General features: G+C 36.6%; 1 protein-coding gene across 1 annotated transcript in view; it reads right to left on the bottom strand.

Moving 5' to 3' along the window:
• LOC150084646 (transcriptional adapter 2-beta-like) overlaps nucleotides 1-18,078 on the bottom strand; it is a 356,600-nt gene that overhangs the window by 20,144 nt on the left and 318,378 nt on the right. Inside the window, exon 17 of the mRNA XM_090376312.1 lies at nucleotides 5,543-5,625. Within this exon, the coding sequence (XP_090232438.1) occupies nucleotides 5,543-5,625 (83 nt within the window). The remainder of the gene's footprint in view (nucleotides 1-5,542; nucleotides 5,626-18,078) is intronic.

Here is an 18,078-nt window from a genome sequence, read left to right as displayed (position 1 = left end):
GAATTGTTCTTGTTTGATGTGGCGGTCTCTGATTGGTTGATGTGTCGGCTATGTGGTAATTGCTAATTGGTACTTACTGACACATGACCAATGCCCTGATTGGTCTATACTTATCATGCATCAGCTCAGCTGATGGTGTCTTTTGAAAAATATTTTGTGTCTTAAGTGACTCCTCCAAAGTGGCTTAAATTTTTGCGCTTGGTTTACTAAATACCTGTCTTTCATTATTTATTCATAGTGCTTATTTAAATTCTCTTGTACCAGTGTGCCTCCTCTTATGACGGTTGCCTCATTCCACCTATATTCCATATATAGATTGTCATAATTTGGTAAGTTAAAGTGTTATTTTATGTTTATGTTTAATAAATTATTTAATCTGCAAACGACTATACCACGAGTGTGACGATCAAAAATGCATTTGCACAAGATTTAATAATATTATTGCATATGTTATATGAAGATTATTCAGAAGTCAAAAGATTAGACTGCTCATAGAAAGAAGTCAATGTGAATGGAGAGTACCTAAACAATTTACGATTTTCAGATGACATTGTGGTTATAAGCCACGATCACAAAGAATTAGAGGAAAATCTTAATCAGTTATGCAGAGTTAGTAAGGATTTTGGACTAAAGATGAACATGGCTAAAACAAAAGTAATGATGAACAAGTATGCCATAGAAAGGAATATAATGACTGAAGGAGCAGTAATTGAAAAGGTGGAGGTGAAATACTTATCTGGGACAAGTCATCAGCTGTAATAATGATAAATGGCTGGAAGTCAAGAGAAGAATAAATTGTGGATGGATAGAATTCAGGAAATATAACCACATACTGAGGAGCAATATCCCAATTTGCCTGAAATGTAAAATAATGAACCAATGTATACTACCCACCATGACTAATGGAAGTGAAACTTGGGCACTCACCAAAAGAATGGAAGAGAAGCTGAGAACGACACAGCGAAGAATGGAACAAATTATATTGTGAATCAGACTGTTAGATAAGAAAAGAAACACATGGATTAGGCAGCAAACTCAAGTAAAGGACATTCTTATCAAAACTAAAGAACTAAAATGGTCTTGGGCAGGACACATAGCTCGAAGACATGATGACAGATGGACTAAGAGAATAACAGGATGGTACCCAAGAGGAGCTAGAAGAAAACCTGGAAGACAACGACGGAGATGGACAGATGAAATTCATTAGTTTGTGGGTAGTAAATGGATGGCCACTGCACAAAATAGAAGGAACTGGAAACTTGCTGGAGAGGCCTTCACCCTGTAGTGAATTGATAATGGCTGATGATGATGATGATGTTATATGAAGAAAAGTTTTTTGCATTTACAGTAAAATGGGCAAGGAAGATAGAGACTACAATTGTAAATATCCTAGTAGATCTGAAAAAAGAAGCAGCATCTAAATTGCAAAATGCAATATTGAAATTTGGTACTGTATCAAATTTGGAAACACTGAGCAATGACGAAAAGCTCAGTGTCAAGACTATGCCAATGGTAGCAGCTACTAGTGAAGGAGAAATAGGAGATCAAGAAATAAAAGAACACACAAGAGAAAAAGAAATAGGAGGTCAAGAAATAATGGGACAAACATGAAAGGTATCAATAAAGGAGTTCAGGCACGTTTCTTGAAGGAAAACCCTAAAGCGATATATACTCCATGTGCATGTCACAATATAAACCTTGTTTTGGGTGATATACTCAAATCTTCCGAACTTGGAGTAAAATTTTTCAAGACAATACAATGAATATATACTTTATTTTCATCATCGGCATCTCATTGGGATCTATTGAAAAGACATATGACGCAGTATACACCAAAACCTTTGTTGGTTTTGGTGTATAATTTAAGCGTTAAAGCTATACAGCTTCTTCTTAAAAGACCCCCTTTTTAGTCCAAACTGGTAGAATTATTTTCAGCACTGAATGAAATTCAACAAAAAGTTTCCGATGATGATCTAAAAGTAGAAATCAGGTTGATTGAGAAACATATGCACAGATTTGAATTTATTTTAAGTCTTGTAATTCAGTATGAAGATACTCACAAAAGTTAATTTCGTTAGTAAATTGTTGCAAAGTTCAACAATGCATATAGATATAGCAGCAAGGCATTTGGAAGAGTTAATTAATTTCTTTCAAAAGTATAGGAAAAATGGATACATCTCTTGTTTAGCAACAGCAAAACGGTTATGTGAGGAACTAAACATTGATATCTCCTTCAAGGAGCGGCGTATTGGTCGAAAAAGAAGATTTTTTGATTATGAAGGTAGAGATGATCCCATATTGAACCCAGAAGAAATTTACAAAATCAATTTCTTTTCATTAATTGTTGATGCTGCTGTAGTATTGTTTGAAAAACATTTTAAATTGTATAAAGAACAAGAAGATATCTTTGGTTTTTTGTAAGATCACAGATCATCCCATTTTCCATTCTTGTAGTGCCAAACAACATGAGGTTGAGAATAGCCACAAGAGATGAACTCCATTGGACCCACAATTAAATTGTGAGTCATGCCTGAAGCTGACCTAAAACAACAACTAGAAAATTTTTATTCAATATTTCATACAGATGTCAACAAAATTGATTTTTATGAGGAAATTAAAATGTTTAGAACCATTGTACCCTAATATTACAATAGCTTTAAGGATAATATTAACAAGTCCTGTGATAGTAGCTTCAAGTGAAAGATTGTTTTCAAAATTAAAACTAATAAAGAACTATCTGAGATCATAAATTCTGTCAAGAAAGGCTTACTTCATTATCATTAATATCAATAGAGCATGAATTGGCAGATAAAATAAATTATGATGATATAGTGAGTGATTTTGCAGCAAAAAGGGCCAGGAAAATGTATATGTGATTTTATTTAATTCCTTTTTTTGTGCAATAATATATGATAAATAAATACAGGGTGATCATATATGATAGTCACGTGACAACAAATTATCCACAATGTTATTAAAACTATATTGTTTTCCTAAAGTTGATCCAAACTACTTTCCGAAAATGACAGCATATATCAAAGTAATGTCAAAAATTAATTTTATCATTCAACTTTGGCCGTACAATACATCGTTTACAATTTTGGTTACTGAGCATATTTCTATAAATTATCAGTCATTTTTATGACTATAATTCTGAATTAATGATGGATTCATATCAAGTTAGCGGCACATGTCATATTTCTATGAAGTGGCACACTTCAATAATTTTTGATAACCCAGTTATTTATGCAACAAGAGTAAAAAGTGGTGTATTATTTCACAAATTCATATGAGTTAATAAAACACTTTTTACTTGAGTTGCATATAATATTATTTCTATGCCCATAATTAAAACAGTTTGAAAGACATATTTGATATTTGTAATGGCATAACCTAACGAAAACTCTATAATTTGAATTCTACCATTTGATATTACTATTTCCTAAAGTTGCAGATTATTGGTTAAAAATGACTCATAACCATGGTAACTGGTGCGTAAGAGTGAAATAATGACACGTAATGGACTTTTGTTGCACTCTTCCTTACTTTTATTTTTAACTGTTAGAAAAGCCACTACTTTAAACACACATATGAATGAAATATAAGGTACTGTTTATCTCGGGTGTAGAAAAAACTAATTTATTCATATTTTTGGATAATTGTTTGTATGGATCATTACTGATTGTTTTTCTTTCTTTATTTTTGTAATGGAAATGCATGTGATATTTCTACGCAATTGTTTATTATTTATCAGTATATTAAATATTGATCACAATATCACGTTATTTTCTTATATTCTTCCTACATGAAATAAGTATGAAAATTTGAAACATTGGTTAATCCCCCCCCCCTTTTTAGTCCGAACTTCCTAGACTGTTTGTCTCACCTTACAAAGGGCCCTGCAAAGTTTGCAGCCGGATCTGCCAGGTAGCAAACCCTAGGTTGTCATACCTAAGAGAATGTCTGTGACAAACCTCAAGGATCAACTTATATAAGTTAATATTAGGATTAGAAAATGATGCAAAAAAGCAAGCTTATACAGCATGAGCAAAAAAAAAAAAAAAAATCTTGCACAATCCCACATAAAAGATTTTCCAACTTTTCCAACTACCCACTGGCTGAAGCAGTTAGTTGATTGTTGGAAAAATCCGCACATTATTATACAACCAGCCTTCCTCAATTTAAATTTATGCTCGTGTGTGTGTGTGTGTGTGTGTGTGTGTGTGTGTGTGTGTGTGTGTGTGTGTGTGTGTGTGTGTGTGTGTGTGTGTGTGTGTCATCTGAGCAAGAGGAAGAATGTCATCACAATTTAGCCTCATCTCAGTCAATCATCAATCAGATCTCCATGGGGGGGGGTGCTTAGTTTCCACATTCTGTAATTTGCAAAATTGAAGCCTTTCTTGGTAAGAACACACTTTTGTTCCCCTCACTAATCTCATTGCCCTTCTCTGCACCCGTTCCAAAAGATTCATATTTTTCCTAAAATGAAGCTCCTAGATCTGTATGCAGCACTCAAGATTTGGCATAACCATTATCTTATACAATAGGATAATCATCCCTTATCCCTGCTGACAAAATTTCTTTATATCATTGATAAAACACACAGAGTTTTCCTAGCAGCCTGTCTGCATGGCTCAGAGAACTTCATATCTGATTGCACAAGTACTTCAGGTCTATTTCATGCTAGAAATTACTCATAAAAAAAAAAACCAATATAACATTTTGTTGTTGAGTAATGATAAGAGCATCTGAAACATACTTCCATTTACGTATAAAGATAATTTGAAATTTCATTGAAAAAACATTGCTAAATTTCTGTTGGTTTGATTTTAATTTAGAATGGCTCAACAAATCTTTCTAAAACACCTAAATGCAAAATTTCATCATAATCCAACCACTGGGAGTAAAATTGTAACATCCATATGGACAGACAGAGAGATGGATAGATATAGTGAAGACAGCAAGCATTTCCTCATTTGTGAATGTGCCCAACTGAGATGTTGAAGAAGCAAATCTGTGAGTTACCAATTGTAATCAAATGAATCAATTACAAAATCACAATTAAGATGTAATTGGTAACTCACAGATTTGCTTCCTCAACATCTTGGTTAGTAACAATTATTCTCTGGCAGGGGACATTCCAAATGATTGTTAGTATTTGTTACTTTTTTTTAAGATGTTGCTTCAAATAACTCTAATGATCAGTAGATAGCAACTACTGATCATTAATTATTTTGATTAATAAAATCTCTCAAAGAAAAGTAACAAATACTAACAATCATTTGGAATGTCCCCTGCCAGAGAATAATTGAATAATATCCATCACTATTTGTAACTACTAATCATTTGATTATTTTTATTATTGAGATCTCTCGATTGCTAATAATTCAATTATGCCCATTACTAATGACAATCTGTCCATACCAGCCAATTTTTTTCTTTAATTATATCTGCACTTTTATAGATACATTCTTATTTAAATTACGAGTGAGTGTATATTGTTTAAATTAATGAGAGTGCAATAAGAAACACTAAAACTCACCCTCTTTTCTTTTTCAGACAAAAGTTCATAACCACGCAGAGTTGAAATGTCAGATCTTCTGATATCGTCCTTGTATCGATTATCTGAAAACAGAATTATTTTGTTATAAAAATTTAAAAAGGAAATGCTTTGTATCTGCAAGAAAGATAAACAAATCAATATTGGCAGTTGCGTGATCATAATCATTCTGTGTCCTTAAAACTGAACATGCTGTAAATTAGGCCACCATAGCGGAGTAGTCAGGCACGAGGGTGCATAAGTACACGTGCTTTGAGTGACTGGGATTCAAGCCTGCGGCTGCTAAATATGGTAGCGTTTTTTGTATTCTATCTTATGAACTCCTCTGACCATGTGGTCATCCTGTATTATAAACAGAAAATGTTTTATTTATATGTTTTATAGATATTGGTAAACAGGATCAATATGAAAAACAGCTTTATGAGAATTTCTAAATCGAAAAAAATAAATAATTCAACATTCAATTAAACTCACATAAAAAAAGTTTGTTTTTATGTGAGTTTAGAATCTGTATAAAAGTTGCTAGTTGATTTTTTGAAAGTTCAAGCACCCTATATTAGTAAACTTCTGTAAAATATTGCACTTCTTTGAAAGGAAAACTTATTTTTAATAAAAGCAACAGAGATAACCTATTTCAAGAAATAATTGGAAATTGGTTGGTTGGTGTAGAAATTTATCGGCACAGGGGCAACTTACGCCAAAATGTGCCTATTCCAATGTTTGGACAGATGCTGGAAATTTGCTTTATTTGAGATTAGAAATATTCATATAGTCTAATTTGTTTGAGATAGGTGAAGAGCTCATCTAGATTAGCATTGTTTCCCAACAGGGGGGTTAGTGATAAGGGTCCCTTAATTTGTGTCAGAGAGCAGAAAGTAGTATTTCTGATATGAGAATAAAATGAACAGTCTAAGAGTGTTGAACTGTAAGTGGTGATAAACAATGCATGCGTATAGGAGGATCATTGCCTACGAGCAGGAACAGGTGGGTCAGATGTGTGTGCCGTATGTGCAATCTTGCCAGTATTATCTCTTCGTGCCTGTTTTGCCTGAAGCTGAAGTTCCATAGTTGTGTTTCATGTTTAATTATTGTTCGTCTGTGTCTTCCAAATGTTTAACCACTGGTCTCTACAGATATGTTGGATATGTTTTAGGAAATCTATATAGGGTACTTGGTAAGATAGAGGTGTGGTGCCGTTTGGATGTTTAGCTGCCTGGGACGCTCTTTACCTGTGATGCCAGCATGCCCTGGAATCCAACAGAAGCTTAGAGAATGATTCTTATTCCGCAAAAGATTTATAGAAGACTGGATTTCTTTTACTATGGGATGTGGGGTTGAGAATTTATTACTTACTGCAGACAGAGCATTCACAGAGTCTGTAAATATTAAACTACTGGTGTTGAGACAGGTATTGATATTGTCTATAGCTAGCTGGATTGCATACAGATTTGCAGTATAACTGCTACATTCAACAGGAAGAGATACAGATACTGTGAGTGAGGGAAAGACTGCTGCAGCGCCTACAACGGCATCTGATTTTGAGCCATTAGTGTATACAGTGAATTCCATTTATTTGGGCCAACAGTTAATCAGGGCAGCTATTTATTTGGGAAAAATCTTAAAAAACAGAACCTAATCGAGAAAACAGCCAGGGTTTTCTTGCCATTTAAACACGGCAGAAGACTGCAGCACTCGAGATTACCTTACGATTGTCTCCGACCATATGTGGTCCGGTTGGATTTCTAGAGGTCACAACCACAAAACAATAAAAACAATTTGCAGTTTCCAGTTTACTGGGCTTTTCTGTTAGTACAAAATATTATAAATGGATAGTAAACTAGATCTCACTGAATTTGAGATAATACTGACACCTGGAATACTGTGGGTTTTTATATTATGGTGAAATGTGTTTCCTCTTACATGAAATCTTCAATCATATAAAAAACAAAAATTTTCAGAATCTTCGCTTCATTCTTATTTTTTAAACTTTGAAACTTGTTACTCCGTTCCCATTTGCATGTATCGTGTTAGTTGCAATTTATGCATGCCATGTTCTTTGTTATTGATTGCTTATCTTTTTTACTGTTTTAAATTTTAAACCCCCCTCCAAAATGTCAGTGAACAGAAATATCAAGTAGTTAGTATGTACATATTAATTTAGCTAAGCACATAAGCATAAATTTATTTTTATTTCGCTAACCTGTGGAAAATATTCTTCCCATTTTCACATATCTAATTTTTTAATTGGTATGGTAATAAAGTGTAAATTTGTGCTTAATATATCTTTACTTTTATAGCTTGTGGATGATATTCCTCCTATTTTCACTTATTAGAATCGCTGTTTAATAGAATTAAAATTCAATTCACAAACATGATCACAATGACAGGCGCTTACCGCATATCATATAGTGAACGTACTTTACTATGGTGAGTCCATCGTAATGTGATTTGATCGTACAGAGAATCAATTGTAAAGCGGAGGTCCACTGTATTTTTAACTATTTACGTGAAATTGGGGCAGCCGCTTAATCGGGCCAAAATGCACTATCCTGATGTGTCCCAAATAACTGGAATCCACTGTATTATGTGGCCCTGTGCATTGGTAGAAGCATGCCCTTCGTGCAGTTGTTTGATGTTAGATTTCCGGGGACTTTTTCCCCCCACTGTTGGAAATAGGTGTCACAATAAGATGGGTTTGTGGACCAGGGCAGGTCGGGTATTTTGGTTTCTTTAAGTGCATTTCCAAAATGTACATTCTAGCAGCGCATCAACTCTTGTAGTCTGATACCAGCAGGTCTATTTTCAGTGGGTTTATTGTTATAGAATGTTATCCATTCAGGATTGAAGAATAGCAGTTGACTGGGATGATCTGGAAGGCTTTTAAGTCTGGCTGCATAGGTGAGAAGTAACATTTTCCTTCTAAAGTGGAGTGTACATTCGTTAGCCTCTATGTAGACTTTGGGTCTGGGATGTTCAAAAGGTCCAAGAACAGTGTGAGGAGCACTGTGCTATATGGTATTCAGCCTTGTAAGTACAGTTTTCCTAGCTGAGTCATAGACTATTACACCATAGTCTAGACGTGACCTGATGAGAGAACAATACAAATGCAGCGCATCAACTCTTGTAGTCTGATACCAGCAGGTCTATTTTCAGTGGGTTTATTGTTATAGAATGTTATCCATTCAGGATTGAAGAATAGCAGTTGACTGGGATGATCTGGAAGGCTTTTAAGTCTGGCTGCATAGGTGAGAAGTAACATTTTCCTTCTAAAGTGGAGTGTACATTCGTTAGCCTCTATGTAGACTTTGGGTCTGGGATGTTCAAAAGGTCCAAGAACAGTGTGAGGAGCACTGTGCTATATGGTATTCAGCCTTGTAAGTACAGTTTTCCTAGCTGAGTCATAGACTATTACACCATAGTCTAGACGTGACCTGATGAGAGAACAATACAAATGCAGGGGAGTATATCTATATGCACCCCATGCCATAGCTGAGATGGCTCTGAGTATACTGAGTATATGCATTGCAAAATTCAGTTTCGTATCTGGTGTTAAACCTAAAAAACATATATTGCTGATAAGCAGGATTGATCAGTTTCTTAATTTAAGTTCAGGCTCTGGATGTAATTTGCACTTTTTTACAGGAGTGAATTGCAATCATCTTTCGTTCTGTCAGGCAATAACCGTTTTGTAGGGTCCATGTCTCCAACTTATATATGGAAAGATGTAACTTTCTCTCTATGCTGTTAATGTTTGGTGAATGGCAAGACTGTCAGCATACAAATATCTAGTTTTGGGAATATTTTGCATCAGTGTTTAGCCTAATTGTGAAGAGGGTGGCACTAAGCACAGCCCCTTGAGGCACCCCTTCTTATTGGATAAAATACCGTGAAAGTACATTCTGGTGACAAACTTGAAGGTTCTGTGCTTAAGAAAATTCTGAATGAATTGAGGTAAGCATCCTCTCAACCCTAAGGAACAGAGCTCTTGAAGAATGCCATACCGCCATGTGGTATTGAATGCCTTTTCAATATCTAGATTGACCATTACTAGATGCTCATTTTTAACAAATGTACTGTGGATGTTAGTTTTGGATTTTATCATAAGGTCCACGCAAAATCTGTTTTGTCGGAAACCGCATTGATTGATATCTAACAGCACTTTGTTGGGGGTCCTTGAGGTTGTCGCAGACATACTCTCAGATATGCCAGACAAGCTGTACTTGCTACCTGGAAGTCTAAAACGCTGACACTCAAGTGAAGTGGACCCAATTTCAGTGACGTCCGGATGGTCTGTGACAGCCAAATCCTCTGCTTGCACCTTCACGATGGTAAGACTGTTAGTAATCCTGGGTATAACCCCCATGTGCAAGCACACTGTGGGTGACCACCCAGATGTTAACCAATGTAAGCAGAGGTCAATGTTTGGTGCCCACACCACATGGAGGAATGCTGCTCCTCTGTGTTACTAGGCAATACTAGGTGGTAGACGACTCATCAACCGGTGCAATACTTCCACTTTGCTTAATGGAGGCTTGAAGTGGTGGAATCTATGTTCAGTCTACAGAGCTAAGTTCCGGTCACCACTTCCCTATTTCTTGCATCATGCAGTATGACTGATGTCTTTTGAGGTTATGATGGGCATCATGGCAAGATCCAAACTGCCTTACGTTTCAAGAGTACAGCTCTAAAACGGTTTTGCAGGCCGGCCGCTATTTAGTACACCGGACCAAAACTATTCATAACTTTCTAGAAGGATTCCAGATCAGCTAGTGTATAATCTTGCTACCTCTACACTGCCAGATAGTAACTGGAAGGAGTCTAAGTAGTGTATATGCGGGGGATATTGTCGAGGCAACATTATGTCAAGGATCTGGGTATATTCTAACCATGTGTACGCCATATCCAAAAATTTTGTTACTTCATACCGCATGTCCCCACCCCTTACTATTGAATACACCATGAGCAAGCTTACCTGCGAAAAGATCAAAACCTCCTAAACATTTCCTAGTTCAATTCACAAATATATGTTGTCTCAGTTCTCATCTCAACAATATCCATTTCCACTTACAGTCTGCCGAACCCCATGTACTTTTTATGACAGAATCCCAGTTATCAGTTGATTCAACCACTGCTCATCTCAGTTGCCCAAATTATTTGCTGTATGATTCCTTTCGCCTCAAAGGTGGTACTTGTGCACATGTTCGTTCTGATATTCCCTGTCAGAGACTTCATAATTTGGAATCACCTCTTTTTGATCTTTTTTTGGCTTAAAATCTCTCTACCTCATTCTGTCAAATTCGTCTGTTGTCTCTACCGTTCTCCCAACTCCACTAATCATTCAGAACTCTTTGACCCCTCTCTTTGCAACTTAATCTTCTCCAGTACAACTTTCCTAACAGTGAGGTAATTTTCCTTGGTGATTTTAATGTTCACAACTCCAGCTGGCGTTCATTCTCTAGTCACACAGACCCAGCTGTCAAGATGCTGAGGCTTTTGCATCTGTGCGAGGTCATTAGTAATGACCTCGCACAGATTGTTCATTTACCTACCAGAATACTGGACAATCCTAACCAGACAGCCAACACACTTGATCTTTTACTCACAAACAACCCTTCTAAGTACACGGTTGAAGAGAGAGAGTGTGGTCTTTTGGGCACCTCAGATCACAACTTGGTGATTGTCTCTTCTCCAATGGAGCCTTTATCTCATGGCTATTTTTTTGTTCGTTCTAGAGAATGAAAGCCAGCTGGAGTTGTGAACATTCAAGAGAAGAATGTTGCATATCATAATTGTTTCCAATTCTTCAGTTTCATTTTCTGCCTACACCAAAGCTCTCAACAATTGTAAAGCAGTTATTAATCAGTCCAAACTAGATTTTGAACAGACTAAGAGTAGAAAACGTGCTTCTTGCCCTAATGGTAGCCGAGCATTCTGGTCTCTTGCCAAAGCTATTAGCCACAACTTTTGTCCATCTCTGCTCCCACCTCTGTCAAAACCAGATGGTTCTATTGTCACTTCAGCTAAGGGTAAAGCTGACCTGCTAGCATCCTATTTTCTTCCAACTCATGTATTTATGACCTTGGTAAAACATCTCTCACCATTCCCAACACGCTCCATTCAATGCCTCCTGTGGTCTTCTGTCAAAAGGATGTCAGAAGGATTTGACGAATCTCGATTCTAAGAAAGCTCCAGGTCCTGATGGTATTTCTCCACTTGTGCTCAAAACCTGTGCTCCTGAATTTACTCCTGTTCTTTGCTACCTTTTTTTCACTTTCTTATTCCGAAGGTGATTTTCCTTCTGCTTGGAAAGTCAGCCAGTTCTTAAAAACGGTGACAAATCCCTCCCATCCAATTAGTTCTACTCTTTCTAAAATAATGGAGACATCAATTAACCGCCAACTCTTAAACTATCTAGAAACCTTCCTTCTGATCAACGATCGCCAGTATGGATTCCGTCAGTGTCGATACACTGGTGATATTCTGGCTTATGTTACCCATTTATGGACAAATTCAATGGAAAACTTTGGTGAAACAAAAGCAGATGTTTGAGACGTCAAGTTGCTCTTGACATATCAAAGGCTTTCGATTGTGCTTGGCATAAAAGTCTTCAAGTTTCCATCTTATGGTTAGTCAACTGTTTTTTGTAATTTGTTATCCAGTTTTCTCTCTAACCACTTACTGAGGGTGAGGGTAGATGTCTCTCTGTCTTCTAACTTCTCCACTAATGCCGGTGTCCCCAAAGGTTCGGTTCTTTCCTCCCACTCTTTTCCTCTTGTATATTAATGACCTTCTTCCATTGACCGGAAATCCTATCCATAGTTTTGCCAATGATAGCACATTGCATTCCACTTTCCAGTTTGAGAAACCTTGCCCTGCTCAATCAACTTCTCAAATATCCGCTACCAATTCCTTAAATGCCGATCTTCGGGTAATTCTGCAGGGGGGGGGGGGGCAAAGATAACTTAGTTGATTCAATCCTTCTAAAACTCAGTCCTGTCTTATATCTCGCAAAAAGGATTCTTCTGCTCCTATGCTTATCTTTGGTGACACTCCGATTTCTAGGCAAGATGATATATTTCTTTTGGGGATTACCCTGACTTCTAATCTCTCTTGGCACAAGCACATTACAAATATTGCTTCCTCTGCATCTAAAAAACTTGGTTTTCTCTTTCAATCTCTGTGATTGAAATCTCGGTGGTTACTTTTCTTCCAAATAGCTGTTCACTCTGTACAAATCGCGAATCCGCCCTACCATGGAATATTGTTCCTACATCTAGGGTGGTGCCCCCAAAACCTCTCTCAGGCTTCTAGATTCCATTCAGAAGAGGGCAGTTAGTGACTCATCTCTGAGTCTCTCCACTCTCTATCTCATAGACATACTGTTTCTGCTGCATGCCTTTTCTACAGATACTTCCATGGGCACTGTTCTTCTGAATTGGCTTCTATAATTCCTGCTCTCTCTTTCAAAACAGTCCGAACTCGTGCCACCAGCAGCCAACATCCATTTACTGTCAAACTTCAAACTCACAGAACCCAACTTTTCATCTTCCTCGTGTATTTATTCAACTGCCGTTTTCTGGAACAACCTTCCTTCATACGTATTTCCTGAAAATTACAGTCTACAGAAGTCTAGTGTCAACAAATATCTTCTTCCATCTTCTCAACCTCCAACCCAAGCATAGTACTAAGTACTATAGGTTCTAATACCTCTTGTGTTTGGGGTTTTCATAAAAAAAAAAAAAAAAAAAAAAAATTTAAGGATCCATTTTACTCTGCTGTGTATAATTTTTTCTAGTGTTTTACCCAGACAGCTAGTTAAAGAAATTGGCCGATAGTTTTCTGGAAGTGATTGATCCTTTCCTAGTTTAGGAAAAGCAAGAATTAGAGAGTGATGCCAAAAGGAAGGATAAATACATTTAAGAAATATCCGATTAAGAAAACTAACAATAGGTTTAAGGCTTCATTATTTAGATGTTTGAGCATTATATAGCAGATTCCGTCCAGTTCTGCTGCACTGTTTGCTATTCTGTTCAGAGCTTCTTGGAGTTCAGTTAAGATGAAAAGCTGATTATAAGAAAGAGATTGGGTGGTACAAAGGGTACTAGGAAAGTTTTGCAATACAGCTTTGTTTATTTAATTTTTTCAAAGTAATTTCCTCTACATTCAATACACCTCTCCATCCTCCGAAACCAATCTTTAAACCAGTTCTGCCAAGTTTCACTAGGGAGTAAAGCACACTCGTTGTCCCAAGCCCGTTGAAGGTCCTCATCACTGGAAAACCGCCTCCCTTTTAGCTTCATTTTCACATGCGGGAACAGTGCAAAGTCGCAGGGAGCAAGGTCTGGACTGTAGGGAGGGTGCTCGAGAAGTTTCAGTCCTGTCGTGGTCAAATATTCGGTGCAGGCTTTGGCGCGGTGAGCTGGAGCATTATCGTGATGGAGGTACCAGGTGTCCATTCTTGACTTTGGCCGCAGGTTCTTCATAGATCCAATGACTTTAGGCAGGCATTGTTCAGTATACCACTTAGCTGTGACTGTCTTCTGCGTGTCCAAAATGACACGTTCCACAATTCCACTCGATTTGTAAAATACAGCTATCATTTTCTTCTTTACAGATCGGGATTTTCTGACAATTACGGGTGTGTCGTCATCATCAAAGACCCAAACTTTGTTTTGAGCCTTGGTCGGCAGATCGTAATAGTACAGCCAAGTCTTGTCACCTGTCACGATGTTGTTCACATACCGAGATTGTCCCTTATCAAACTTTTTTAACATCTCCCGGCACCAAGTCACATGTCGTGTCATCTGCTCTTCAGTCAGTTGATGCGGCACCCAGAGAGAACAAAGTTTCTTCATGTGCAAATGATCTTGCAGAATCGAACGAATTGCTGGTGCATTTAGGCCCAAAGTATCCTCTATCTGTTGGTAGGTCACTAGCCTGTTTTCGTCAAGCATTTTCCTCACAGCAGTAACGTTTTCCTCCGTAACTGACGTTCGTGGCCTTCCCGGCCTCTCAGAATCCTCCAGAGTGAAATTTCCCCTTTGGAATTCTCTATACCACCTGAATATCGTTGTACGATGTGGACAATCATCATCTAGTGCAAGAGTCATTTCTTCTAAGCACTGGTCTATGGTTAAACCACGCACGAAATTATACCGCAAAACTGTCCTTATCTCATTTTGTGACCACGATGCCATCGCAAGCACTTTACACTCTCACTACTAATGAATAACTGAGCCCATCAACTTGGCACGGCGGCTACTATGCACGTATGAACATGTCTCAACATGCAGCAACAAGCAGCTTCCTGTGATTCATTGTTGCGTCATATTGCAAAACTTTCCTAGTACCCTTTGTATTAAAATTTATTTCATATCTTTCTGAAGAGGTTTTGATTTTCAGGTAAGAGTTTCATATGCAGATACTGCTGATATTTGACAGAAAGTCTCTCCAATGAAATCATCTATTTCCTTGGGAAGACAATTCTCATCCAATCTTAATCAAGATTGGAGCAGAAAAAAAAGGAGTGCATTTATTATTTAATTATTGGATTTTTTTCCATATTAGCCAACTGCTGGTGTTCTTCATGATGGTACTGGCAAATCTTACCCAGGATTCTTTTTTTGGCTTTTATTCTGGTTTGTTGTGCTCTTGCCTTTTGTTTTTTATATAAAATAAGGTTGGCAGTTGTGGGAAACCTATGGAACAGATTCCAAGCTTTTTTTTTTCCCCTAACTGTGCCTAGATTTTTTTTAAAATCTAGGCACCGTTACAAGCTTCATGTCCAGTGTTTTGCATGTCTGTGTTGATCTGCAGAGGACTGAGGAATTGTTTCAGAAGTCTGTCAAAATTTGTGTGGTAATATGCTCACTGACTTGGTCTAACGGTTGTGTTTTAATTAATTAATCATCAAAGGAAACACAGTCTGAATATTTTGCCCGATGTGCTTTTGAGAACTTCCATTTTACTCTGCAGTCTGGGCAGTGAGATTGTTTTGTTTGAATTTTGCATATAATTGGAAGATGATCACCGTTGTGCAGACCATCTAAGATTGACCACTCCATACTGGGAACAGTATGGGAGTGCAGATGGACATGTCAATTGCTGAGGTGGATCCTGTGGGAAGATGAATATAAGTGTGTTGGCCAGTATTTAGAAAGGTTAACTGCTGTTGGTTCATTAAGGTCTCAATCACATGTCCTCTTTGATCCATGCAGGAAGATCCTCCAATGGATGATGCCCACTGAGGTCTCCAAAGAAACAGAAGGGTGCTGGCACTTGTACTATAAGATCTTCTAGTTCTTTTAGTGTGATGGGACTATTTGGTGGAAAGTACAGTAGACTCTCGATTTTCTGGGATAGATGGTAAAAAAAAAAAATTTCCTGGATAATCGATTTCCCAGTTAATCCAAAAATACAGTAAGTCCCTGACATATGTAAGAGGTATGTTCCAGGACTTCTTACGTAAGTCGAGTTTTGCGTAACTCAGGAATGACTAATAAAATATTGCTACTATATCTCTGATATGCCAAAATTACAAAAAACACATAATATCCTCAGAAGAATGAAGAAAAATAGTTATATAATTTTTATTAGTTCAATTAAAAACTTTATCTTAGATGGCAGTGAAGTAGCAAGAGTGGCACATAAGAAAAGAAAACATAAAAGTAAGAAAATAGCATGTTATTATACTGTAAAAACTTTCTGTATTTCGTAGCCTTGGTTATGATAGTTGACTTCATTGGTGCCGATCGCTTTACCGCTTCTCATATTCTGTCTTTCTCCTTTATTGTGTTCACTGTTGCCACTGACAAATTTGAATTCTGTACGATACGTGTTGATGTTTGGCTATTTTCATACGTCCTTATTATTTTAATTTTCTGATCCAACTCGATCACTTTCCTTTTCTTAACAGATTTATTAGTATTGGTATTGGTGTTTTTGGGCACAAGGGCAACTAGGGCCAAAATGTGCCTGTTCCTATGACATGTTTTTATATAAGATTTATTAGTACCGCTGTCACTTATTCTCTTAGTCAACACCATGATAACAGTCAAAATGAAATTTTCTGAAAAGAACTTCAGAGGGTTAAGGCGAAAAGTCACTATTATCACCCCACGCAAGCTCGCATTTTACTAAAGCACATTTCTGGAGATTACTGCCATAAAACAATAAAAAAAATCTGCACTTTCCGGTTTATTGGGCTTTTCTGTTAGCAGATCTAATTATAAACAGGTAGTAAGCTCGATCTTATTGCATTTGAGATAATACCAATAGCTGGAATTCTGTAGGTTTTTACATTATTATGGTGAAATGTGTTCCCCCTGCAACTGCAATCTTCAGTCATATAAAAAATATATAAATAATGTAATGTAAGTCCAAAGCTACATAAGTCGGGGACTTACTGTATCAAAAAATGTTCAGCAACCTATGTAAAAAGTAAAAAGTATGGCGATTGATAAAAAATGAAAAAAACTTACCAAACACTACTTGTGTGTCCAATACGCACATTTATTTTTTATGATGTCGATTTTAAATCTAATAGCTTTCCTTTTATTTTTTACAATGGCGTATGATTTGGTTACCAACATTATAATGGTTCTTTAGAGATTTAACGGATGCATCATTTTCAATCTTTTGAATAACTTGAAGTTTTTCTTTAATTGAAAGCACAACTCTTGCATTTGCCCACCATTTTCACGATTTCTTAAAAAAAAAAAAAGTTACTATAAAAAAAAAATTTTCACATTCCTGACATAAATAATGAAACATAATTTGTCCTTTTGCGGTGCGACGGAACACAACACAACAATCGAAGCAATGAACTAAAACAAACTAAACATTTGTTCTTTTTTTTTTTTTTTTTTTTTTTTGAGCAGCGGGTGTTAAAACAGCAAGGGTTGCAAGATAATAGGTATACTAATCTCCCAATGACAACTTATAATGCCGCTTCTTTTCATTTATTTACAACTTGCAAAACATCTGTTTATACCTATTCTAGTTATTACTTGAATTTTATAATTTCTGGTTGATTTTTTTTTTTTTTTTTTTAAATTTGGAGTCTTGAATTGTCCCGGTTAATCTGATCCTGATAAATCGAGAGTCTGCTGTATATTTAAATGAGAGATAGCGTGATTCCAAGAGCCACTTGCACAGGAACAGCTTCCAAGTCAGTCTATAGACAGATAAATTATGATGGAATTTTAGAGTTAACTAAGATCGCCACCCCTCCATGTGCAGATTTTCCAGCATTCCTGTCTTTTCTGAACACTGTGAAGTTTTTGATTGAGAGAGTTATCTGTGATGTTAAATTGATTTCTTGTAAACAAAAGATCATTGAATCTATTGTATCTATTGATCAGATCATACAAGTCATCAGCATTAGCATGCATGCCTCTACAGTTCCATTGAAGTATATATGCTGCATTACGTGGGTTTTGGAGTTGTGTTTTGATCTCTGTTTTTTTTTTTTTTTTTTTTTTTTTTTTTGAGCAGTTTGTTTGTGGCATTCAGTTTTA

This window comes from Mastigoproctus giganteus, chromosome 6 (genome assembly GCF_048544385.1).
Source record: "Mastigoproctus giganteus isolate SK-2022 chromosome 6, ASM4854438v1, whole genome shotgun sequence".
Taxonomy (NCBI): domain Eukaryota; kingdom Metazoa; phylum Arthropoda; class Arachnida; order Uropygi; family Thelyphonidae; genus Mastigoproctus; species Mastigoproctus giganteus.
This window is presented reverse-complemented; position numbering and strand designations above follow the sequence as displayed.